Raw genomic sequence first — 25354 nt, forward strand, 5'->3', positions numbered from 1 at the left:
TTCATAGTTTTTATCAAATTTAGCTAATTTTTGGCCATTATTTCTTCTAATATTTTTTCTGGTCATGTTCCCCTCTCTCCTTCTAGGACACCAAATGTATGTGTATTAGACTGTTAAGTTGTCCCCACAGCTCAGTTTTGTGTTCATTTTCATTTCTAGTCTTTTTCCTCTGTTTCATTTTGGATAGTGGTTATTGCTGTGTCTTCAACTTACCGATGTTTTCTTCTGCAGCGTCTGGTCTGCTGTTAATCCCATCCAGTATGTATAGATATTTTTAATCTCAGATATCCTATTTTTCATCTCTAGAAGTTTGATTTGCTTCCCTCCTTTAACATGCCTATTCTTTCTTCTACCTTTTTGAGCATATGGAATATATCTATAATAGCTTTTTTAATGATTTTTGTCTACTATTTTACTATGTTATTTCTGGGTCTGTTTTTTATTGATTTTTTTTTCTCTGTTCAATATAAGTTATATTTTCCTGCATCTTTGTATGCCTAGTTTTTTTTTTTTATTGGAAATTTTACATTGTTGAGTGCTAGACTATTTTATTTTCTTTTAAGTACTTCTGTTTTGTTCTGCGATGTAGTTACTTGTTAACAGTTTGTTCCTTTAGGTCTTGATTTTTAAGTTTTGTTAGGTACGACAAGAGTGGCCTTGAGTCTGGACTAATTATGCTTCGCTATTGAGGCAGTATCCTTTGAGTATCTACTCAATGACCTGTTGAGTGTGAGGTTTCTTAATTCTAGCTATTGAAAATATGGGCTACTCCAAGCCCAGGGTGAGCTCCAAGAATGGTTCTGCCAGCTCCTTTCCAGTAGTTCTTTCTCTAGATTCAGGTAGTTTTCCTCACTGTAATACTGTAGTAAGTTCTGGTACTAATCACCCAGACTTAGTATAGACTCTGCAGGCTAATAAGATCATAGTCCCAACAAGACTTATCAAACCTCATTGACTTGCCTGCTGCAAATTCAGGGGCTTCCTGGGTCACCTTCACTTCTGACCAACTAGCTACAAATTTGAGGGTTCTCGTTACTCTCTCAGGCTTAGTAATTTGCTAGAACAATTCACAGAATTTAGGAAAGTTCTCTACTTACAGCCTGATACCAGTCAGGACCAGACAAGTAAGACTGAGGTCTGGGAGGGTCCTGAACACAGTGCTTCTAAGTCCTTTCCCTGTGGAATCAAGATATGTCCCCTCACCAGCACATCAGTGTGTTTGCCAACCTGGAAGTTGCACTGAGCTTTGATAGAGTTTTTATTGGGGTTCATCACATGGGCATGATAGATTGTATCATTGGCCATGTGATTTAACTTAATCCCTAGCCACCCTCCCCTTCCTAGAGACCAGGCTGTTAACACTTAGCTCAAAGCTTTAACCCTCTAACCAGTGGTTGGTCTTTTCAGCATGGGCAGCCCAGTATCCCAAAACTGTCTAGGGCCCCATCATGAGTCATTTCATTAGCATAAATTCAGAGACCTGCCATAAATAACAGACACTCCTATCACTTGGGAAATTTAAAGAATTTAGAAGCTTCTTCTCACGAATCCAAGACAAAGACCAAATGAATTCTTTATTATAACGTACCTTATTATAACACACAGTTGCACTACTCAGTTTTCAGCTGAGGATTCTAGGAAAACTTCCTGCAGATCTTTGAAGCTCTCCCTCTTTGCAGCTCTCCCCTTTCTAGTACTCTGCCCTGCATATTCTAGTTGCCTTCACTACCCAGAAGTCTCAGCATTTTCTTCTCTGCACAGGGAGACCCTGAGTTCTATTTGTGTTCCCTTTCCCAGCACCGTGTCCTCAGGACTCTTCCTCAGGCATATGTGCTTGCTGTCCAATGTCTGAAAAACATTGTTTCATATCTTTTGTTCGGTGTTACAGTTGTTTAAGATGGGAGAGTAAATCTGGTCCATAGGGTTTCATTACAATTGGCGGTGGAAGTCTGTTCTTTTTTTAGAAAGTTGTTTTTTTAGAAATGATTAGAATAGCCTAGTTCTCTTAGCTAAATTGCCCCAAAATTTTACATACCGTTTTCTCTATATTAACCTATAAAAATCATTTTTATAATCTTTCCAAGGCATCTTTTTATAACTGGTAGGATATTTCCGATTTTATTACAGAGCCATAAAATGATACTATTTACAAAAGCTTTTTTAAAAAGTGTTTTAATATAAGTGGTACATAATGACATAGGTAATAAGTGATAGAACTTGATCTCACACCTCAACAGTCTTGATTCTAGAGCACATTCTTTTCCTTCTCAAGCTCCTAGTTAAACAGATGCAAGTTATAAAGAGATATGTATATTTCACATGCTGTGACCAATGTTTCAAAACTCACACAGTATCCTGCTTCATTTTTCTGATGCCTGTCAGACTTTGAACATTGTTTTCTTTTGTCAAATTGCCCTTTGGAGCTAACAGAACCCTAATGAAAATTATAATAGAGGAAGAGTTTGTCTTCTTCAGACTCCTAGCCCCAGAATCCTCTTACTATTGTTTTTACTTCTACCCCCACAAGAGTTATGTTATACAACTTTTTGTGGCATTTAAGAAGTCTCAGCTTTTTTCTCAGCATTGTCCTCCCTATAAACGGCTCCATGGATCAAACTATTCCCTCCCACTTCTCAGACAAACTCTTCTATAGTTAGGTAATAGTATTGACAACATATAATTCACATTTGTAATGTAAATGACACATAGTTGTTCAAATAAAGAATATTGTACTTTTAAAAATGGATTGGTTTCTGGAAAAGACAGAACTATGGAGACAATAAAAAGATCAGTAGTTGCCAGGAGTTGGAGGGGGAGGGATGAAGAGGCAGACCCCAGAGGTTAGGGCAATGACAATATTCTGTATGATAGATACCATGATGGATAGATACATGTCATTATACCTTTGTGCATACCTATAGAATGAACAAAACCAGGAGTGAACTCTGTGATAAACTATGGACTTTATAGAATGTCAGTGTAGGCTCATCACCTGTAACAAATGTAGCAGTCTGGTGGGGGATGTTGATAGTGGGGGAGACTATGCATGTGTGGGGACTTGGGAGTATATGGCAGCTCTCTCTGTAACTTCCCCTCACTTTTGCTGTGAACCTTTTTTGTTGTTGTTATTAGTTTATTTATTTATTTTGAGAGAGAGAGTGTGTGAGCAGGGAAGAGTCAAAAAGAGGGAGAGACAGAATTCCAAGCAGGCTCCACACTGACAGCACAAGCCTGATACAGGGCTCAAACTCACAAACCATGAGATCGTGACCTGAGCCAAGTCAAGAGTCCAATGCTTAACCAGCTGAGCTACCCAGGAGCCCCTGCTATCACTTTAAACTGCTCTAAAAAATAATCTTAATTAAAAGAAATTATCATAAAATAAAATTAATTCATCAACCTAAATGACATCCTTTGCTGAAATCCCTACATTGAGATTCTGTCTTTTGAAAGGGTTAAGGACCACGTGGGCTTTCTTTACTCACTGGTCAGTATCTCTTTTATTCTCCAAAGCCTCTTTGACTCAAATCCAGGTAACTTAGTGGTATTTCCCATAAATTGTAAACCATTAAGCCCGTAGACTTACCCACTCTCAGATAACTCCAGGTTTTAAGTTTGCTCACGTTTTTTTTTTTGAGAGCGTGAACACACATGTGAGGGAGGGACAGAGGGAGAGAGAGAGGAGGAGAGGATCTTAAGCAGGCTCCACGCCAGCGTGAGCCCAGCCAGCCTGGAACCCAGCTCAGGGCTTGATCCCACAACTGTGAGATCACGACCTGAGCCGAAATCGGGAGTTGGATGCTCAACAGCTGAACCACCCAGGCGCCCCTAAGTTTGCTTACTTTTGAAGAATAGAATCCTTGTATCTTAGGGTTTGCCTTTAAAGTAAAAAAAGAAAAAAAAATGCCCAAGCAGTTGTTAGATTCCTTTGTTCTAAACAAAATAAACCTTGATGTGGTTGTTTGAATTTATAGGGAAATTATTTCTCAAGTATCAGTTGTTACAATGGTATTTATTTATTGGCAGATATCCCACATTTAGACCGTCCCTGTCCAACTCTCTTTTTTCTCTAGCTTGGTATAGTTGCAAATGAAGGCTAGAAAGAATTAGTTTATAGATGTGTTTATCATTTATTGACCCAGAATTTTTATGTGGATTGTTTTAAGTTCAAATTAGCAGTTTCGGATAGAGTGAAGACTGGTCGTATAATCATCATCATTTTATGGTAACACAGGTTTTAAATCCTGAGTTTTCATAGAGGGATGACAGACTGACCAAACTCACCAAACTAGAGTGCAAACATGAATGAATATTTTGTAATGCATCTGAATCGAATCCATAGTTACTGGTCATAGCTGGGTTTTTTTTTTAATGTCTACTTTTCCTCATTTTTTTTTAGTACAACACCTCAGGTATTGAGCCCCACTATCACGTCTCCCCCAAACGCACTGCCTCGAAGAAGTTCGCGACTCTTTACTAGTGACAGCTCTACAACCAAGGTAATTTAAAGATTTCTGTATGTCACATTTCCTTAACACATCCCTCTCTTAAATTTCAGTTCATTGATGACTCCCATCTCTAATGAATAAATTCAGAGACTATTTAAATTTTTTTAATATTTTTTTGATTGGGAAAGCTGTCTATAACATTTGTAAATTTTCTTGGTCCTTCAATAAATATTCTAAAACATTGTTCTAAAGACAAAATTATTGTGATGGGAAGCAGATCAGTGGTTTTTAGGAGTTAGGACTTGAGGGACAATGTGACTACGGGGTATAACCCAAAGGATTTCTTTGTGTAATGGTTGGACAGTCCTGTATCCTTACTGTCGTGGTTGATTACACAAATCATACATATGACAAAATTTCATAGACTTATCACACCAAAAAGAAAGAAAAAAGAAGTACATGATTTCATCATGTAAAAACTGATGAAATCCAAGTAAGAACATAGTTTAGTTGATAGTATTAAACCAATTCCAGTCTTCTGGATTTGATGGTGTGCTATGGTTATGTCAGATACTATAACACATGTCCTTTGTTTTTTTTGCACAATTGGAGGGCCTCATTACGCCCTTGGTAAGTTTTCTTGGTCCATCGACAAATATGGACAATTTTTAACTCTGACATGAACAAATCAACAATTTTATGACTTATTAGCTATAATACTCTGAGACAATTAGGTAGTATTGCATTCATTTATTTTCTAATTTTTAAGTAATAAATGAAACTGATACACTTTCAGAAAAGAGCAACACTTAATGCAGATTTACCTTACATACTAATATATTAATACAATTTATTTTCAGAATTGCTGCATTTAAAGTTAAATGACTTTGAAAATGTTTGATTTATAAATCTTTTCTGAGAAAAATATAGACCATTCAAGACTGAACATTTATTTTGTGTCTACTACTTGAGAAAGGATCGGGAAATCTAAAATACATGAGTTTAATAAGTGTGGAATTTTCCTCTTTTTTACAGGAGAATAGCAAAAAGTTAAAAATGAAGTTTCCACCTAAAATCCCAAACAGAAAAACTAAAAGTAAAACTAACAAAGGAGGAATAACTCAACCTAACTTAAATGATAGCCTGGAAATTACAAAATTGGACTCTTCCATCATTTCAGAAGGGAAAATCTCCACAATCACACCTCAGATCCAGGCATTTAATCTGCAGAAAGCAGCAGCAGGTCTGTGTCAATGCTTAATGTTTGCTTTGTATTTTATTTTATTCACTTATTTTAAGTAATTTTTTTTTATGTTCATTAAAGTACCTTCCATTTTTTTCCAGATAGAGGTTGGGATTTTTAATAAATTATTTTGTATTTAGCCTTTCTAGAAAACCAAACTATTTTACTGTGTTTTTCTCCTTTGTTTACTATATTGTTTTCTCCTAGAAGGTTTGATGAGCCTTCTTCGTGAAATGGGGAAAGGTTATTTAGCTCTGTGCTCATACAACTGCAGAGAAGCTATATATATCTTGAGCCACCTACCTTCTCACCACTACAATACTGGTTGGGTACTGTGCCAAATTGGAAGGGCCTATTTTGAACTGTCAGAGTACATGCAGGTAAGAGATAATTTAAATTTCATTAAGATGCCTATGTTTGAGACAGCTAGACCTAAAAGGTCAATATTTATTATGTAATGTCTTTATTTTCTGAGCATTTGTAATTTATAAATAGTCAGATTTTTTCTTGTGTTTAAGGAGTAATTTAAATTTGGGGGGATTGCTTGAAATAAATTTGTAGAGGGGAGCCTGGGTGGCTCAGTTGGTTAAGTGTCTGACTTCAGCTCGGGTCATGATCTCACTGCTCTTGAGTTCAAGCCCTACAATGAGCTCTGTGCTCAGAGCCTGGAGCCTGGTTTGGGTTCTGTCTCCATCTCTCTGCCCCTCCCCTGCTCATTCATTCTCGCTCGCTCTCTCTCTCTCTCTCAAAAATAAAATAAACAAAAAAAGAAATAGATTTGTAGAGAGTCCAAGTCAACCATATATTCTTATGTGGATATTTGTACATACTCAGTTGGATCTGAAAATCTATATTACCATGTAACATGTTTATAATCAAACTTTTTTCTACTATATGCAGAGTTCCTCCTGGGATGAATTTTTGGCATTTAATATATTTAATAAACTTGAAAAGTGCAATGAAGAAAATTTTATATAATCGAGGACACAATGTCCTTCACAAGACTTTTACCCTTTTAATTATATTCATTGCTTAAGTTAGTCTGTTTATACCAGAAAAGGAGAGTATTAATATCAAGCCAAAGAAAATTCTAATTTCCAATTTAAATTTTCCCCCTAGTTCATCTTCTGAGCATTTTCTCTCCTCACCCCTAAACTTAAAAAAATAAAAAAACAACTTTAAGAAACCTATATATTAATTAAAATTTCTCTAATACAAATTATTTAAAGTTTATGATAAAGTTACTTTTGCTCTCTTTCAATTCTATTTATTCAGTGCGTGTTATGTCTTAGCCTCTTCTAGACTCTAATATAGCTAGACAAATAATTGCTTGCCTTTATAGAGCATGCATTCTAGTAAGAGAGACAGGTTGTAAGCCAATAAATCTATAAGGATGGTAGCACTAGGTCAGAGGAAGTAAAAAATGAGGCATGGTAAGATCGCAGGGCAATAACATGGTGGTATTTTCTAAAAAGTGTGCTTAGAGAAAGGTCACTCCTCCCGTCATGAACCATGCAAAGACCTGAGGGTGAAGTGTTTGTTCTTCCAGGTAGAGGATAAATGCAGAAGATACCACCTCGAGTATTTTTGCATGGTAAAGCGAAAAGTGTTGTTGTAGACACATAGCCTTATTCATTGCTAGAAGTTCCATGTTCGGGTAATGGCCCTTTACTGGTACACAAGAACTGTGTTTGGCAAGCCCTTTCCAAAATTATTTCTGATTTATTGTTTCACAGGTACTTTAAAATACATAATTTTTATTGTTTCCCTCTAACTATAGAGCAGTGACACAGATACTTAACAGAAGCCTTTGTTTCAACTTAATTTCATGAGTTTGGTTTTTTTGTTTGGTTGGTCGGTTGGTTTTGTTTTTGGTCTATGCCACACTTTTCAGAGGAAGCAATAGATCCTGAAAAATTTTAAACCAAAAGATTTGCAGAACCCATATTTGACTTGTGGTTAAGTACATCTTCTTAGAACCAATGCCGATTTGAAAAACTTACCTGTGTAACTTTTAAGGTATTTCAGGGAAGTTACAAATCATTAAGCTAATTATACATAGTATATGGCCATTTCTTGGAGTTCCTAGTTTTATAAATCCAATTTTCTTATTTTCTGCCATCTTCATTTCATTAAGAACACTCCTAATCTTGTTGATTCTTTGTTTTAAATTTTTTAAAACATTTTTATTTATTTTTGAGAGAGAGAGAGAGACAGAGCGTGAGCGGGGGAGGGGCAGAGAGAGAGGGAGACGCAGAATCTGAAGCAGGATCCAGGCTCTGAGCTGTCAGAGCCTGATGCAGGGCTCAAACTCACAAACCATGAGATCATGACCTGAGCCAAAGTCTGTGCTCAGCCCACTGAGCCACCTAGGTGCCCCAATATTTTTTATTCTAAACCAAACTTGACTTTCAGAATTTTGAACTTTTGAATCAATAAACTAGGGAACCACTAATTCGTTTGGTATAACCCAAAGCTTCAAGGTGAGAGAAACAATTCTAAGGGCTGTGAGTGTAGGGAGGAAAAAATTAGCAGAGGAGGGACCCTAAAGTCAGGAGAGGTCTGCAAAAGAAAAGGGAATTACTAGGTTGGGACTACATTTCCCATCAGGTACAACTTTGGAGGTTGTGCTCAGTACTCAACATGCCTCAGTGCTGGTGGCCAACTGAACCTGGTTTTCCCCTACAGTTAGTTAGTTAGTTTCTTTCTTTCTTTCTTTCTTTCTTTCTTTCTTTCTTTCTTTCTTTCTTTCTTTCATGACAGCTTGTTTTGTTGTTGTTGTTGTTGTTGTTGTTGTTATTTTAATTGTTTTAAATGTTTATTTATTTTTGAGAGAGAGAGACAGGGCACGAGCAGAGGAGGGGCAGAGAAGGAGATACAGAATCCGAAGCGGGCTCCAGGCTCTGAGCTGTCAGCACAGAGCCCAACATGGGGCTCAAACTCACAAACTGCAAGATCATGACCTGAGCTATAGTCGGATGCTTAACCGACTGAGCCACCCAGGTGCCCCTTCCCCTAAAGTTTTCAACTCAACCTCTCAATAGAAGTCACTGCAAAAGTAGTTTTGTGTTACAGAAGTCATTATTGTTTCACCTTTCCTGAGAGAGTTATTCTGTGAAGCCATTATTAAGACTTAGAAATGTGTGTTTTGTGAACTAAATAATTGACTCATCCTTTGCAAATTGTAATTTTGTATAGATTTCTCCTCTGTTTGGTGGAAACATAGATTTGCTTTCACAATTTGTGTTCTTACTTTTTTACCATGATTTGTATATACCTAGTTTGACCTATTGTCAAAGCTGTTCAATTTGGCTAATTCACATCAGCGCTTAAAACAAGGCAGCATTTAGGTCTTATGAGAACAGTACCCGGTATTCTCCCCGTATGTATGTAAATGGTATCAACTTGCTTTCCCCTTAACTAGTTTTTTTCTTATTTCAGGCTGAAAGAATATTTTCCGAGGTTAGAAGGATTGAGAATTACAGAGTCGAAGGCATGGAGATCTACTCTACAACACTTTGGCATCTTCAGAAAGATGTTGCTCTTTCAGTTCTTTCAAAAGACTTAACAGACATGGATAAAAATTCACCAGAGGTATGTTAACTGAAACACTTGGCTTATGTAGTTGCCTTTTGATCACCTTTGACACGTGGGGATGAAGCAAATAATTCAGACCCCATTTAGCATCATCCATACTTACTTTTGCATCCTTCTCTATAGACCAAGAGGGATTCAGAGAAGAGAAAGTCCTAGAGTGTGTGGTGCAGATTCACGAGCATGTATTTCATCCAAGAATAATCAAGATTTGGCTACATGAACATTGCTGTTGTCAGCAAAATTGGTGTTCATTAAGCAGAAATTATGCAGATTGGAAAAAGTGCTAATTAAAATAGTGCTTTTAATTGTCATTTTAAGACACAGGCACAATTCATTTACACGCTTCAGTCCTGTAAGAATACTATTTCATTGCATGTCAGGAATCGTTAGTGGTACTTTTGTAACATATTTAAGCTTAGAATTAAAATCATTCAGGGCGCCTGCGTGGCTCAGTGGGTTAAGCAACCGACTTCGGCTCAGGTCACGATCTCATAGTTTGTGAGTTCGAGCCCTGCGTTGGGCTCTGTACTGACAGCTCAGAGCCTGGAGCCTGCTTCAGATTCCGTGTCTACCACTCTCTCTGCCCTTTCCCTGCTCATGCTCTGTCTCTCTCTCTCTCTCAAAAATAAATAAAACATTAAAAAAAAAAAAGTTCAGTTCTCATTATTCTTGATAGTTATGTTCAGTAGTTTCTGTGAACACTGAGTTAGCAAAGACTGAACCATTGCTTCTGGCACACACACCTCACACAGGTTTTATATATATATATTTTTTTAAGTTTATTTATTTTTGAGAGAAAGAGTACAAGTCAGGGAGGGGCAGAGAGAAAGGGAGAGAAAAAGAGAATCCCAAGCTGGCTGTCAGCACAGAGTTGGACTCGGGGCTTGATCTCACATGAGATCATAATCTGAGCTGAAACCAAGAGTCGACGCTTAACCGCCTGAGCCACCCGGGCACCCCCAGATTATATTCTTAAATCGTAAAAACAACTCATCCTGGTAGATTTCTATTTTCTTTATTTTATAAAAGAGAAAACGAGGTTCAGAAGTGTTCACTAAGGTGATTTGTCTGAGGCCTCCCTGCAAAGGTGCTAGAGTTGGGAGTCTCTCACTGTCCACCTGGCCCCAGTGCCAGAGTTTCTTGCACTGAGCTGCCCCTCCACTTGCTGTCCTCTCTCTATGAGAGATGAAACAGGGAGGCCTAGAGTGGCCTTTTTTGACCTCATCTGAGACTGTGCCTGTTGGACCACTCATATGTTGGGCCCACAGTGACCACTAACATACTCCATGTTGATTTGGGTTTAACAAATACTGTAAATTTTAGCAAGTAGACAAATTCGCTAATATGAAATCCTTAAACAATGAAGATCCACCGTATCTATTAAAAAACATTGATTTTAGTCATAAATTTGGTTTTGTTAGAAAAACTGAAACAAAATTTTAACTATACGTTTGTGTTTTGTTTCCATTTTTTTAAAGGCCTGGTGTGCTGCAGGGAACTGTTTCAGTTTGCAACGGGAACATGATATTGCAATTAAATTCTTCCAGAGAGCTATCCAGGTTGATCCAAATTATGCTTATGCCTATACTCTACTAGGGCACGAGTTTGTGTTAACTGAAGAATTAGACAAAGCATTAGCTTGTTTTCGAAATGCTATCAGAGTCAATCCGAGACATTACAATGCATGGTAAGTGCTGATGAAGTGCAAAGACAATGTCCTGCTGATAGGACTGATCCTCAGTAATTTGTCTTGTTAGAAATCTCTATTGTCATGAACTTAGTTACTAATACTTAAGAATAGTACATACTGGTTGCTAACTAGTAACCAAATTTTTTATGTGAAATGTATACATTTAAGAAACTTTTAAATTAACTAATGATGACGGAATACCAGATCCTTATACTCTACAGTTTCAACCTTTTCTCCTACCAACCTTTTGAAAGTAATTGATTTTGTTACTTGATTTGTTTCTTTTTCTTAGAACACTGACATCGTGATTAGGATAGACACTGACTGGGAGGGAGGGGACACGGTCTCTTTGCCATGTGCGCCATGCACTCTGTCCCTCACTCGCCTCCAACAGCCTGCCTCATCACCCGCACGCGCCGCCACTGCCCTTCAGAAATGCTTGGATTACCTGCAGTCCTTTGCCAAATCAGGCCAGCGTCCAGGGCACTGGCTCCTCATCTGACTCAGGCCGATGCCAAAGATGTAAAATTTGGTGCAGATGCCCAAACCTTAATGCTTTAAGGTTAGACCTTTTAGCCGATGGCTGTAGCTGTTACCATGAGGCCAAAGGGAAGAATAGTGATTATTGAACAGAGTTGGGGCAGTCCCACAGTAACAGCAGATGGTGTAACCGCTGCAAAGTCACTTGACTTAAAAGATAAATATAAAAATACGGGACTAAACTTGTTCAGGACGTTGCCAATAACACAAACGAAGAGGCTGGAGGTGGCACCACTACTGCTGCTGTCCTGGCAAGCTCTATTGCCGAGGAAGACTTCGAGAAGGCTAGCAAAGGTGCTAATCCAGTGGAAATCAGGAGAGGTGTGATGTTAGTTGTTGATGCTGTAATTGCTGAACTTAAGCAGTCTAAACCTGTGACAGCCCCTGAAGAAATTGCTCAGGTTGCCACCATTTCTACAAATGGAGACAAACTGGCTACATCATTTCCGACGCAGTGCAAAAGGTTGGAAGAAAGGGTGTCATCACAGTAAAGGATGGAAAACCACTAAATGATGAATTGGAAATTATCGAAGGCATGAAATTTGATCAAGGTTATATTTCTCCATACTTGATTAATACATCAAAAGGGCAGAAATGTGAATTCCAAGATACCTATGTACTGTTAAGTGAAGAGAAAATTTCTAGTGTTCAGTCCATTGTACCTGCTCTTGAAATTGCCAATGCTCACCTTAAGCCCTTGGTCATAATTGCTGATGATGCTGGTGGAGAAGCTCTGAGTACGTTTGTTTTGAATAGGCTAAAAGTTGGTCTTCAGGTTGTAGCCGTCAAAACTCCAGGTTTTGGTGACAAAAGAAAGAACCAGCTTAAAGATATGGCTATTGCTACTGGTGGTGCAGTGTTCGGAGAAGAAGGGTGACTCTAAATCTTGAAGATGTTCAGCCTCACGACTTAGGAAAAGCTGAAGAGGTCATTGTGACCAAAGATGATGCCATGCTCTTAAAAGGAAAAGGTGACAGGGCTCAAATTGAAAAAACGTACCCAAGAAATCAATGAGCAGTTAGATATCACAACTAGAGAATATGAAAAGGAAAAGCTGAATGAACGTCTGGCAAAATTCTCAGATGGAGTAGCTGTGCTGAAGGTTGGTGGCACAAGTGATGTTGAAGTGAATGAAAAGAAAGAGTCACAGATGCCCTCAGTGCTTCACGAGCTGCTGTTGAAGAAGGCATTGTTCTGGAAGGGGGTTGTGCCCTGCTTTGGTGCGTTCCAGCCTTGGATCCAATAACTCCAGCTAATGAAGATCAAAAAGTCGGTATAGAAATCATTAAGATAACACTCCAAATTCCTGCAATGACCATTACTGAGAATGCAGGTGTTGAAGAATCATTGATAGTTGAGAAAATTATGCAGAGTTCCTCAGAAGCTGGTTATGATGCTATGCTTGGAGATGTTGTGAATATGGTAGAAAAGGGAATCATTGATCCAACTAAGAACTGCTTTATTGGATGCTGCTGGAGTGGCCTCTCTGTTAAGTACAACAGAGTCCCCAAAATTGCTAAGGAAGAGAAAGACCCTGGAATGGGTGGAATGGGATGTGGTATGGGAGGTGGCGTGTTCGAATTCCTAGAATAGCGCTTTACCATGATTGATGAACTGTGACAGGAAGCTGAAGGCAGTGCTTAAGAGCTTCAGAGAAGTCGGTTGAAGGAAATGACTGAAGAAAAGGCTGGCTGATGTTTAAGAAAATCACTATAATCATCAGTTACTGGTTTCAGTTGACAAACATATAATGGTTTACTGCCATCATTGTCCATACCCACAGATAATTTATTTTGTATTTTTATTTATTTTTTTTTAATTTTTTTTTTTTCAACGTTTATTTATTTTTGGGACAGAGAGAGACAGAGCATGAACGGGGGAGGGGCAGAGAGAGAGGGAGACACAGAATCGGAAACAGGCTCCAGGCTCTGAGCCATCAGCCCAGAGCCCGACGCGGGGCTCGAACTCAAGGACCGCAAGATCGTGACCTGGCTGAAGTCGGACGCTTAACCGACTGCGCCACCCAGGCGCCCCTGTATTTTTAAATAAGACGTTTGTACATTCCCGATAACAATGTAAGAGCCATGTGCCAATGTACTGCTTTTGACTTAAATCACTGCAGCATTTTTACTACTATTTGTTAAAATCAGGATTTTAGTGCTTGCTATCACCAAATGAAAAGTTAAGAAGCAGTCTTTCCGTGGAGAATAAGAATAATTGTATACAAAGTAAAGAAATATCCATTTATGTGACAACCTTTGTGTAATAAAAATTTGTTTAAAGTTAAAAAAAAAAGGATAGAAACTGGGAAAGTGGAGAGGACTGGTGTAATCACCTGTTGGATCATAGAAAGTAAACATTGAAAACTCTCCACTAGTTGCTCTTTGGCTGTGTTCTAGTTTATTAGATACTAGTTGAGTTCATTAGGTTTATTTAGAATTTAGTGTTCCAGTTTATTAAGTGATGTCTCTATGTAGGAAGTTACTAGCTGGCTCACATAGTTAACAAACTAAGAAGGCATTGAAAAAGTTCTTATTTCTGCCTCAATGCTGTATCTACTGCTGACATTTTATTATATTTTTCTTGACTGACAATTTAAATAACAAGAAGTATAATTGTGATATCATAACTCTGCCACAGTTTTTATGTCAAACGTTTTTTTGTATCTTTTGAAGTAATCATTATAGCAGTTGAATTTTCATTCTGTCACTAAATATGAATCACTATATTACTAAAACATTTTTTATTTGTGTATGTATGCTTTTTAATGGAGTACGTCTCATTTCTAAGTTAGGCACATTACCTGAAAGATGGCCTGACAGGTGCTAGCTTCTGCTGACATATTAAGCAGTCAGGCTTGCTGACACTGCCTTGTCTTCACATAAAGCACTCTAATATTTTAGTAATTCAGTTCTGAATAGGACTCGTGTTGTTTTTAAAATGTTTGGGTCTGCCCTATATTGCAATAATTGTGTTCTTTTTTAATGTTTTTATTTATTTTTGAGACAGAGCATGAGCAGGGAAGGGGGACAGAGAGAGAGGGAGACACAGAATCTGAAGCAGGCTCCAGGCTCTGAGCTGTCAGCACACAGCCCGACGCGGGGCTTGAACTCACAAGTTGTGAGATCATGACCTGAGCCAAAGTCGGACACTTAACCGACTGAGCCACCCAGGCGCCCCGCAATAATGGTGTTCTTAAGAAACTATACCATACCAAAAATTGCTATAAAAATAATTGTTTCAGTTAGAAAAAAAGAAGTATTCAGATTGGTGAGCTTTCACAGGAAGAATTTAAATGTTGAGGTATTTAGGTAATTTTATGTATCTAATGAAACACTAAGGAAATGTATTATTCCAACTCCACAATAAATAGTCCTTTTGTTATTCTACCATCACCATCGTTAGTGCAGAGCTTTGTATAACTTTTCTTCACCCCTAACACAATTATAATGGTAAGCAAAGCCACTCAAATGTAAGAAAACATATTGTGCTTTTTTCTTATTTCATTAATTTGGTGCTTATTCCTCATTATCATTATCTAGTAGTGGCCAAGAAAGGTCTCCTTAATGTATATCAGTCACATTATGTTCATTTGAGGTTTTGAAAATTCAGAAGAAATACCTGTATATCAACTTAATATATTGTTACATAGCCTTCCAAATTTATAATTTGAAGTCTGTAGGAGTGTATTTTTGATACAGTGAGTGAGAGGGGAAGCAGAACATGACGCTATCTATGCATATGTAATTATAATGATACACGTGCGTTTGCACCAAAAATATGGAAGTAGCATTACTAGGAGTTTAGAGTTTAGAATCATAAAGGAAGGCTCTGATTAGAATCCTTATTAGCTGTATGAATGTGGGCAAGTTATTTAACTTCTCTAAACTTGGTTTCTTTATTTGAAAATATGAGTGATTACAGTACCTCTTTGTTTCCTTCTAGGATTAAATGAAAGAATTTAACAAAGTTAATTGGCACAGACATCATTAGCCACTTAGTGAAAATGAGGTGTTAAATCTAGATTGTAATGATGGGTTTAAGGATGTAGTTTCTTTTTTCTTCATTGCTAAAGTTCTATTTGATTGATTGATTGAATTTGATTTATTGTTTTTACTTATAAAAGGGACTTGTCTAAAATGTCTTGATGGTTTTTTTATCATGACTGATAGTTTTTGCCTTCTCTGACACCACCAGTATTTTTCTTTAGTTTATTAAAATGCCAGATTCCATATACACCCTTGTATTAAGTTGAATTAAATTAGCAGCCAAAAGTTCATATCCCTAAATTTATATTTTATTTTATACTTTCAGGTATGGCTTAGGAATGATTTATTACAAGCAAGAAAAATTCAGCCTTGCAGAAATGCATTTCCAGAAAGCACTTGATATCAACCCTCAAAGTTCAGTTTTACTTTGCCACATTGGAGTAGTAAGTAGCTTTCTAAATATTTTTCAGTTAATCTCCCTTTTGAAATGTGTTGGTTATTGACTTAATCGCTGTGGTGAGAATTAGGACTTTGTTATTTTTTTTCATATTCCTGGAACAATATCATGGATTATTTTAGAGCCAAAAATATCACCTTTTTCCTTGGCATAAAGAGAAACCACTGGAGTACCCTCATTCCTTGGGCAAGTCCATTTCTCTGAGCTTTTACTTTATGGATGACAAGTAATACCACCTTGCCTACCTCTTAGGGTTGTTGTAAGACTCACATGAGATACTTCATATTTTGAAAGTACTTTTCCATATTAATATAGCTCCTAAATTCAGTAATTAATATTTCAAGACAAATGGTTCCCTGTGTTTTAACCTCTGAGTGACATAGGTATGTCAGAACTAATTAATTTTTTTTTTTAAGTTTATTCATTTATTTTGAGAGGGAGAAAGCGTGAGTAGGGAAGGGACAGAGAGAATCCCAAGCAGGCCTTGTGCAGTCAGTGCGCAGAGCCCAGTGGGGCAGTTGAACCCTCTAAACCATGAGATTATGACCTGAGCCGAAATGAGGAGTCGGATGCTTAACCAACTGAGCCACCCACGCACCCCAGAACTAATTAAAATTACTTTTAAAAATTTTTTTTAATATTTATATATTTTTTTGAAAGAGAGAGAAAGAACATGAGCAGGGGAGGGGCAGAAAGAGGAAGACACAGAATCTGAATCAGGCTCCAGGCTCTGAGCTGTCAGCATAGATCCCAATGTGGGGCTCAAACCCATGAACTGTGAGATCATGACCTGAGCTGAAATTGGACGCTTAACCAACAGAGCCACCAGGCCCCCCACTAATTAAAATTCTTAAAAGGTGATGTGGATCACCATTTTTTTAAAGAAACTTTTGTTTACTTGTAAAATAAAGTTATCAATTAAATCTTGGTACATTTTATAAAAACAAGAGGTAACGTTGTAATAAAATAGCAATAGCTTTGTCAGGCAACATACTATTTAACTCTGTGCAATAAAACACTTTGTTCGTGCCACACTTATTCAACATAACTCACAGTTACTACAGACATTTCAGGAAGTTCACGGGACTCCCATAGACTTACTATTGAAACTGAGACGTTTACTATCATAATATGCCATGGAAACTTGAAAACGTTACTTTTAGCAGGAGATAATGCTCATATTATTTGAATTACTTCTAGCTGCTAAACAGCTGGATTACAAGGACTGAAAGTGAAAAGCATTCTAAAAGCTCATGAACACTATTGTTCACACCTTTCTTCAGAACACACTTAACTTTAAACTTGTTTGACACATTTCATAGATAGCAAGCAACAGCACCCAATACAAGCCTGAAGATGAAGTGCTGCTATGTAAACACTGCCACCTGTTCCCATAAAAGAATTACAGGATATATACTCCAAAGCTGCCCCTTCCCGTAATTTCTATTGCATAGATCACATAATGCATGTATACACATATGTGTATGTATATGCACATACAAAGAACATATTAAGATGGGGACACCTGGGTGGCTCAGTCAGTTAAGTGTCTCACTCTTGATCTCGGCTCAGGTCATGATCTCACAGTTAGTGGGTTCGAGCCCCACTTTGCGCTCTGTGCCAACAGCAGGGAGCCTGCTTGGGATTCTCTCTCTGCACCCGCCCCTGATCGCAAGTGCTCTCTCACTCAAAAAGAAAAAGAAAAAGGACCACATTAAGACGACAGTGAAGTGTAATCACAGAGGATTTTATAGGCTGAATGTTTTGGGTTTTTTTTACACGTTGCTTGATGGAAGATTTTAGTATTTTACAGTCGTTTAGTAGGCATTCTATCCACTGCACTTTTTGAAATTTGAAAGATATTGAAATAAATTTTTTCCAACATTTTGGTAACAGGCAGCATTCCCCAAAATACTTGTACCCTCTGTCTACATGACCTGTTTGATCTGGTAACAACTGACCACAAAAACTGACTCAGTGGACTAAATAGAAAAATGATGAAGGCAAAGATTACCAATTTGATGAACTCAGCACAGAGATTTCAAATAACTTAGCAGGTTGGGAGTTGATCAGTTGTCTAAAAAAAGTCATACCCAGTTAGTTTGGTGCTGCAGGTAGAAGAGCACATGGTGGAAAATAGCAAGTGTTGGCTCGCTGGGTGACACTTGTTGGAAAGGCGCAGTATCTGGTGGAATGGAGAGGAGTGGCCTCATCCTGGCTACGGGACTGAAAGTTGTGTTCACTGCACTTGTCTTCTGTATGCACAGTTCGAAGCCCTAAGGGAGTCCGGCTTTTACTATCTTTCTTTTAAAAAAAAAAAAAAAGGTCAAAAAATTCATAATAGGCTATGATACTAGCCCTAACACATACCTGTCAATGTTACAGATATTGTCATAGAAAGATACCTTTTTTTTTTTTTTTAAACGTTTATTTATTTTTGAGAGCGGGAGAGAGAGACAGAGCACCAGCAGGGGAGGAGCAGAAGAGAGAGACGGAGACACAGAATTTGAAGCAGGCTCCAGAATCTGAGCTGTCAGCACAGAGCCTGACACAGGGCTCAAACTAATAAACTGTGAGATCATGACCTGACCCAAAGTCTGATGCCTAACTGACTGAGCCACCCAGGCGCCTCAAAAGATATCTTTCAAAAATCAGAACAGAGACGTAATTTTTTTAATCATAAGATTTGTACAGTGTTTCTAGGATAGGATATTAAAAATGATTCAAATCCATGCATGATGGTAGATAATATTTCCAATTATTCCACTGAGTCCGTTTTTGGATCACCATTTTTATGGGTGATAAGTTGTACGTTGATAGGAGAAAAAGTCTGTTTGCTTTCTGAAATCTCGTACTAGTTTCTCTGTAAGCATGGTACCAGAAGTTTTTGTTCTTGCCTCTTACCCAGCTCCTTCCTCTTTCCCTCCTTTGCCCTTCTCTTTCTCTCAGCAAGCTTGGCTTTTGTGGGAATGGACGTACAATGTGAGGAAATTATGTTAGTTTGAGATTTCACTGTTCATTTTGGGAGAAGAACTGATTGGCTCAGTACATTAAGCTTCTGACTTCAGCTCAGGTCATGAACTAACCGTTCGTGAGTTTGAGCCCCGCCTCAGGCTCTGTGCTGACAGCTCAGAGCCTGGAGCCTGCTTTGCATTCATTCATTCTCATTCTCTCTCTCTCTCTCTGTCTCTCTCTCTCCACCCCTCCCCTGCTTATGCTCTGTCTCTCAAAAATAAATAAACAACAACAAAAAAAGCAAAGCCCAATATTTAGAGGACCATAATAAACCTATTGAAATGTGAGTATTATTTAGCTAAATAGTACAGATTTTCTTGTGAAGGGAAAACCAGGGTTTTCCTTGTCTTTTAGACTTAAAAGTAACTGAATATCTGCTCTACAGATAGAATTATCAGTATGGATTATCATTATGGATAATGGTGGATTGGGTGTCAGAGGACCTGGGTTCTGATCCCAGAGCAAAGTATTTAACATTCTGGGGTTCAGTATTCTCATCTTGAAAGTGAAGCAGTTGAATTAGATAGAATTGGAAGAGACTTTAGAGATACTCTGTTAATAGTCAGGTATTCAATTATTGAGTCCACCTAACCCTGTGGAAAATCCAGTTAGACCATACATCTTTAGTAGTTTTATTATCTTTTTGTTGTTGTTGTTGCTGTTAAAGTAATCTCTATGTGAGGTTCAAATTCACAACTCCAAGATCAAGAGCCACATGCTCTACCAACTTAGCCAGCCAGATGCCCCAGTGATTTTACTATTTCTATGTTGGTTTTGAGTGACAGTATTTGGTTCTCACCTTTCTCCATAAATATCAAAAGGAAACATTAATGTGATCTTTACTTCTTAAAGGTTCAGCATGCACTGAAAAAATCTGAGAAGGCTTTGGATACCCTAAACAAAGCCATTGTTATTGATCCCAAGAACCCTCTATGCAAATTTCACAGAGCCTCAGTTTTATTTGCAAATGAAAAATATAAGGTAAGATACATATTTTAATGGTTTTCAGCATCTTATTGCTTAAGTTTTGCCCCTTCTTTTAATAAACCAAAATTTATTTATAGTTTTCGTCTCTGATAGTTTATTTTCCCATTTTCAAAAGCTATTTATTTTCTTTTGTGATTTTTGTTTTTTCATGAAATACTGATATGCAGGATGAGTGTGTGGCTATTTAGGAATATGTCATTATCCCTTGTAAAGATTCTGTATATAGAACGGCAGTTTTTCCATCAGGGAGTTATCTTAAAGGTAAGACCTAAACCATCCCCTAAGACCAATATATCTGAGCAGGTGACAGATGAATGTTTGTGCATAATCCAACAAATATGTACTGAGTACCTGCCTATTCCATGTCAGGGACTAGGGATAAAGGGGCAAAAGCAAAGCGATCACATTTCCTACCTTTGAAGAGCTCACCAGCTAGCACCCTTCCAGAGGGACAATAGACATTAATCAAATAATCACAAAAAAAATGCATGCTGAATACATAAAGGAAAAGTATAGTGAGTTATAAAAGCTTAGAACAAGGCTACTTGATCTAGTCTGATGTGTTTCTGTCTTTAGTTCTCACTCTGTTTTCCCAATTACGGAGCTGTAGCCTGAAAAAAATACATACATACATATACTGAGAAAAGAAGAGAAGGAAAATTGAGAAAGAGAAAAGAGGCATAAAGTGACATGGGTTTTTTTGTTATCATTTACTGAATCACAAACCATGACTCCAAAGTGTTGATTGAAAGTTCAGTTTACTTTTTTAATAAATTTAGGCTCTTCTTTCTAAAAAGAGTAAAAACTTACCAAAGAAACAAAAAACCCAAAGTTAAGTGCACAGAAAATGTTGGACCAAATAATCCATTTCAGTAGACTCTCCCAAGAAGTCAGTTCTTCCAGTACACATTGACATTTGCTGAAATTGAAAAATACAAGACCAATATTAAGCTCTTAACATTTGCAGACTAATAAAGATATATAAGGGATCAGTCATCTAATTTATTCATTGTTATTTATTCAGTGATTTCCACTAATCTTACTGTTTTTCTTTATCAAAGAAGTGGATGTCTAGTCCTTACTGTTTTTGTTCTTTTATAAAAGCTTCTTTTAAATCTAATAAACAACTTTTAGGGACGCCTGGGTGGCTCAGTTGGTTAAGCACCCAACTCTTTGGCTCAGGTCACGACCTCACTGTCATAAGATCAAACCGGTGTCAGGCTCTGCGCTGGGCATAGAACTTTTGCTTAAGATTCTCTCCCTCGGCCCTCCCCAGCTTGTGCCACGTGCATACACACTCTCCAAAAAAAAAAGGAAAAAGAAAAAAATAGATCTAATAAACACTTTTCAACTTTTAACTTGTTCTTTGAGGTGCTGTAATTGTAATTCATCATTTGTTTTCATGTTTTTTGCTTCATTGGACCTCTTTTTTTTTTTTTTTTTTTTTTAGGTTTATTTGTTTATTTTGAGAGAGAGTGAGCAGGGGAAGGATGGGGGGTGGGTAAGGGGGGAGACTCCCAAGAAGTCTCCGTACTGTCAACACAGCCCCCCACACAGAGCCCAAACACGAACCATGAGAACCATGAGACCGTGACCTGAGCCGAAACCAAGAGTCAGCCACTTAACCAACTGAGCCACCCAGGCACCCTATAACCTCTTTAGATATGGGGTCAGGTTCCTCAGTTGAAGGATTTTATTCAATTATTCTTAAAGGCATTTTAATGCCAACACACCTACCAGATATTATGCCATTTAAGTCAGCCCTGTACTTGCTTCAAGAAGCCCAAGTTCTAATCTTTCCCATTGTTCAAGTTATAATGGTCATAGCCATTTTTGAGTATCAGCTAAATTATAAGACCTACTTTGAAGCACGGTGTATCCAGTATACCTATATTAAAATAATATAAAAAGGGGCATAAGTAAAAGTTACTGATTGCTTCCAAGATGTCTTGGCTCCAAAATGAAAATCCAATGGTGTTAGAGGGCCACCTCAATCTCTCTGTGGCAAAAGCATTGCTAATATCACCCCATTTAATGTGCTATAAATCTTAAGTCTTTTTAGGGCAAAAATGAGAACTCTGACACTATGTTAGACACTGTTTCTCAATGAGTCTTTGTAATTAGATTATCAAGGTGGGGAGGTATGATAGATGCATGAAATTTTTTATAACAATTACAACACACAGTTAGAAAAGCTGCCAGTTCTGAACCGTGTGTGGTGTAGCAGCGAAGGATTGGAGTGCACTGTTCCGATTAAGATTGCTTTAAAGCAGTGATCTCAACGTGTGGTCTGAGAACATCTGGAGGTCCCCAGAAATCCTTTCAAGGAGTAAACAAGGTCAAAATTATCTTCATGATAATATTTAGATGTGATTTGCCTTTTTCACTCTTATTCTCACGAATGTACAGTGGAATTTTCCAAAAGCTGCATGACATAATGGATTGAATGCAGAAGCAGATAAGAGAGTGCAGCTATTTTCTATCAACCAGAGATTTGCAAAAATATTAACCAATGCCATTATTCTTATTGACTTATTCTGAAAAAGTTATTTTTCATTAAAAAGATATTATCTATGTTAACAAGTAATGGCTTTATTGTTGTTACTTTTAAATTAATGGATAAATATTTTTTAAGCTTTTCAAGTTTTAATTTCTGATATGGTAAGTATTGATAGCTATAGCCCACATTAACAAAAATTCTTCAGGTTCCTCAATAAACGTTAAGAGTATAAAGAGGTCTGGATGGGGCGCCTGGGTGGCGCAGTCGGTTAAGCGTCCGGCTTCAGCCAGGTCACGATCTCGCGGTCCGTGAGTTCGAGCCCCGCGTCGGGCTCTGGGCTGATGGCTCAGAGCCTGGAGCCTGTTTCCGATTCTGTGTCTCCCTCTCTCTCTGCCCCTCCCCCGTTCGTGCTCTGTCTCTCTCTGTCCCAAAAATAAATAAACGTTGAAAAAAAAAAAAAAATTTAAAGAGGTCTGGAGACCCAACAAGTGTGAGAACTGCTTCTCTGTGGTATTAAAAGTCAGTCCCAGGCTTCTTCATTGTGATACAGGCTTCATCAGTCCCTGTCAGTAATGTCGGACAGGTGTAACAGTGATCGTTAAGTAACTAATATCCATGACCACAGATCTTTTATCTTGAGACTTTATTCCGTGTATATTTTACAATATTTACTAGTATGGAAGGAAAAGAGAACAGTCTACCTCGTAGACTTACCACACGTAGTAAATCTTCCATTCCTAGACAGGCAGATGTGATTCTCAGACCCATTCAGCCCAGCGGTCCTTTGAGTTTATTTCTCGTGGGTTGCCAGCAGTTAGGAACATGTGAAATGTTCAGGCTGCACCAGAGCTCCCTACATACTTGTGTAAAAAACACAGCCTTTGGGGCGCCTGGGTGGCGCAGTCAGTTAAGCGTCCGACTTCAGCCAGGTCACGATCTCGCGGTCCGTGAGTTCGAGCCCCGCGTCAGGCTCTGGGCTGATGGCTCAGAGCCTGGAACCTGTTTCCGATTCTGTGTCTCCCTCTCTCTCTGCCCCTCCCCCGTTCATGCTCTGTCTCTCTCTGTCCCAAAAAAATAAATAAACGTTAAAAAAAAGAAATTTTTTTTTAAAAAAACACAGCCTTTTACACAAACACACTGTCCCAAGAGAGTGTGCACGCGCGTTTGTGTGTGTGTGTGCCTTTACTCTCTTCTCAATCCTTTTTATTACAGAAAATGTCACACATCACTCTAGTATGGTAATGAATCTGTGGAATCTACCACACGGCTACTTTCACACTGCTTTCCACAAAAATATTGTATATGAACCTTTCATTTTAGATAATGCCAGTAAAAATCTTACAAAAGCCAAGAAATTACATTTGGCCTTAGGTGAAGGGAGGGTGGGATGGGACTGTATTAAACTTTTTTATAACTGGGAAGTAAGATTGGTTCCTTTCCACCCTTTTCAGAGAAATAAAACTAAAGTCTCATACCAATCAACGTATAAATCCCCTTATGTTACCTAAATTCTATAATCCTCTGATACATTTGCTAGCCCACTATCTTTGATCACTGCTTTAGTCCTTGTATCTTGGTGGGGGCTTTTTATGAAAGTAATAGGCCTGTTACCAAACAACTCAAATAATATGAAAGTATAAAAAAAATACGAGGTTGAATGTGCCTTATAAGCTGACCCTCCAAGGGAGGAGCATTATTAACAACTCAGAACACACTTCTCTAGATGTTTTTCTCATCATGTACATATTTTTAATTGTAACAAAGTAGGCTTACACTACTGTGGTAGGCAGAGTATTGACCCCTCGAGGATGTCCAGGCCCTAATCCTTGGTTCCTGTGACTATGTTACCTTACACGGCAGAAGAAACTTTGCAGATGTGATTAAGGATGTGGACCTTGAGTTGGGGAGAGTATCCTGTGTTATTCAGGTGGGCCCAGTCTAATCACATGGATCTTAAAGATCACATGGAGGATCTTTGCCAGCTGTGGTCAGAACCAGCGTGAGAAGGCTACAAGCCAAAAAATGTGGGCAGCCTTTAAAAAGTCTGGGAAGAAAGGCAGGGAAACAGATAACCCTCAGAAAGGAAGACACCTTGATTTTAGCCCAGTGTGATTCAAGTTGCATTTCTAATGCACAGACTATAAGATAAAAAAATTTGTTTTATTTGCCATCAAAATTGTGGTAATTTGTTATGACAAAATAAGAAGCTAATACAACTACACATATTCTGTAATTTGCTTTTTCTTCCACTTTAACATTTCTGTGGATGGATATTTGGTATTTATCTTTTTTTTTTTTTTTTTAACCTGACTTACTTTGGATTTTGTTTTACTACAAAGAGGTATGCATAGAGAAGAAAAGTAGATAATCTCTATGGACATTAAAGAGAAATAAAGTATATTTGTTTTAGAAAATTCAAAAAATTGAGAAAGCTACCATGTTAAAAATAGAAAGTCTTCCCCTTTACCTCAGTCATCCCCTCTCCAAAGGTAAGCCACCTTTACCTTGATTAGGGGCATATAGGTATTGATTTCTGCCAGAAAAAAAAGGAAACATATATGTGCTCACATAAGTGTATTTATAAAGTGTTTATGAGAATACCCACATAACTATTTGTATATGTGTCATATATATGTTTTGTTGCAAAAGAAATAGTATTGCACATACTTTATTGTATCTTTTTTTTTTTTTTTTTTAGCATAGAGTTGAGTACCTACAGATCTAGTGTTCCATAGAGGATGGACCATAATTTATTTTAACTAGGCTATGATTAGACACACCTTCATTGCTTCTAATGATTTGCAGTAACATGTTGAATGGGATGTTCTTACAAAGATGGCTTAATGAACTTTTTTGAATATGTCCCTGGGATAAATTCCTAGCAGCAG

At 37.8% G+C, this 25354-nt stretch overlaps 1 protein-coding gene, 1 long non-coding RNA gene and 1 pseudogene across 8 annotated transcripts in view; all 3 read left to right on the forward strand.

Annotated features, from left to right (window-relative positions):
- The window catches only part of CDC27 (cell division cycle 27), a 70020-nt gene that overhangs the window by 39480 nt on the left and 5186 nt on the right, over positions 1 to 25354 (forward strand). For 5 of the 7 annotated variants that reach the window (XR_005785980.1, XM_040460045.1, XM_040460047.1 and 2 more), the window contains 7 exons: positions 4400 to 4499; positions 5484 to 5691; positions 5899 to 6071; positions 9133 to 9285; positions 10767 to 10975; positions 15833 to 15950; positions 19832 to 19960. Coding sequence is in view for 6 of the 7 variants with exons in the window: in XM_040460045.1 (XP_040315979.1) it covers positions 4400 to 4499; positions 5484 to 5691; positions 5899 to 6071; positions 9133 to 9285; positions 10767 to 10975; positions 15833 to 15950; positions 19832 to 19960 (1090 nt within the window). In the remaining variant the exon portion in view is untranslated. The remainder of the gene's footprint in view (positions 1 to 4399; positions 4500 to 5483; positions 5692 to 5898; positions 6072 to 9132; positions 9286 to 10766; positions 10976 to 15832; positions 15951 to 19831; positions 19961 to 25354) is intronic. The other 2 variants (XM_040460046.1, XM_040460049.1) reach the window with 1 other exon arrangement.
- On the forward strand, positions 10986 to 13316 carry LOC121020150 (60 kDa heat shock protein, mitochondrial-like; annotated as a pseudogene).
- Positions 21222 to 22990, forward strand: LOC121020152 (uncharacterized). Its single transcript, XR_005785981.1, has 2 exons — positions 21222 to 22702; positions 22938 to 22990. It is a non-coding gene; the product is annotated as an uncharacterized LOC121020152 (long non-coding RNA).

The sequence above is a fragment of the Herpailurus yagouaroundi genome, unplaced genomic scaffold (assembly GCF_014898765.1).
Source record: "Herpailurus yagouaroundi ecotype Mexico unplaced genomic scaffold, PumYag 247, whole genome shotgun sequence".
NCBI classification, from domain to species: Eukaryota; Metazoa; Chordata; class Mammalia; order Carnivora; family Felidae; genus Herpailurus; species Herpailurus yagouaroundi.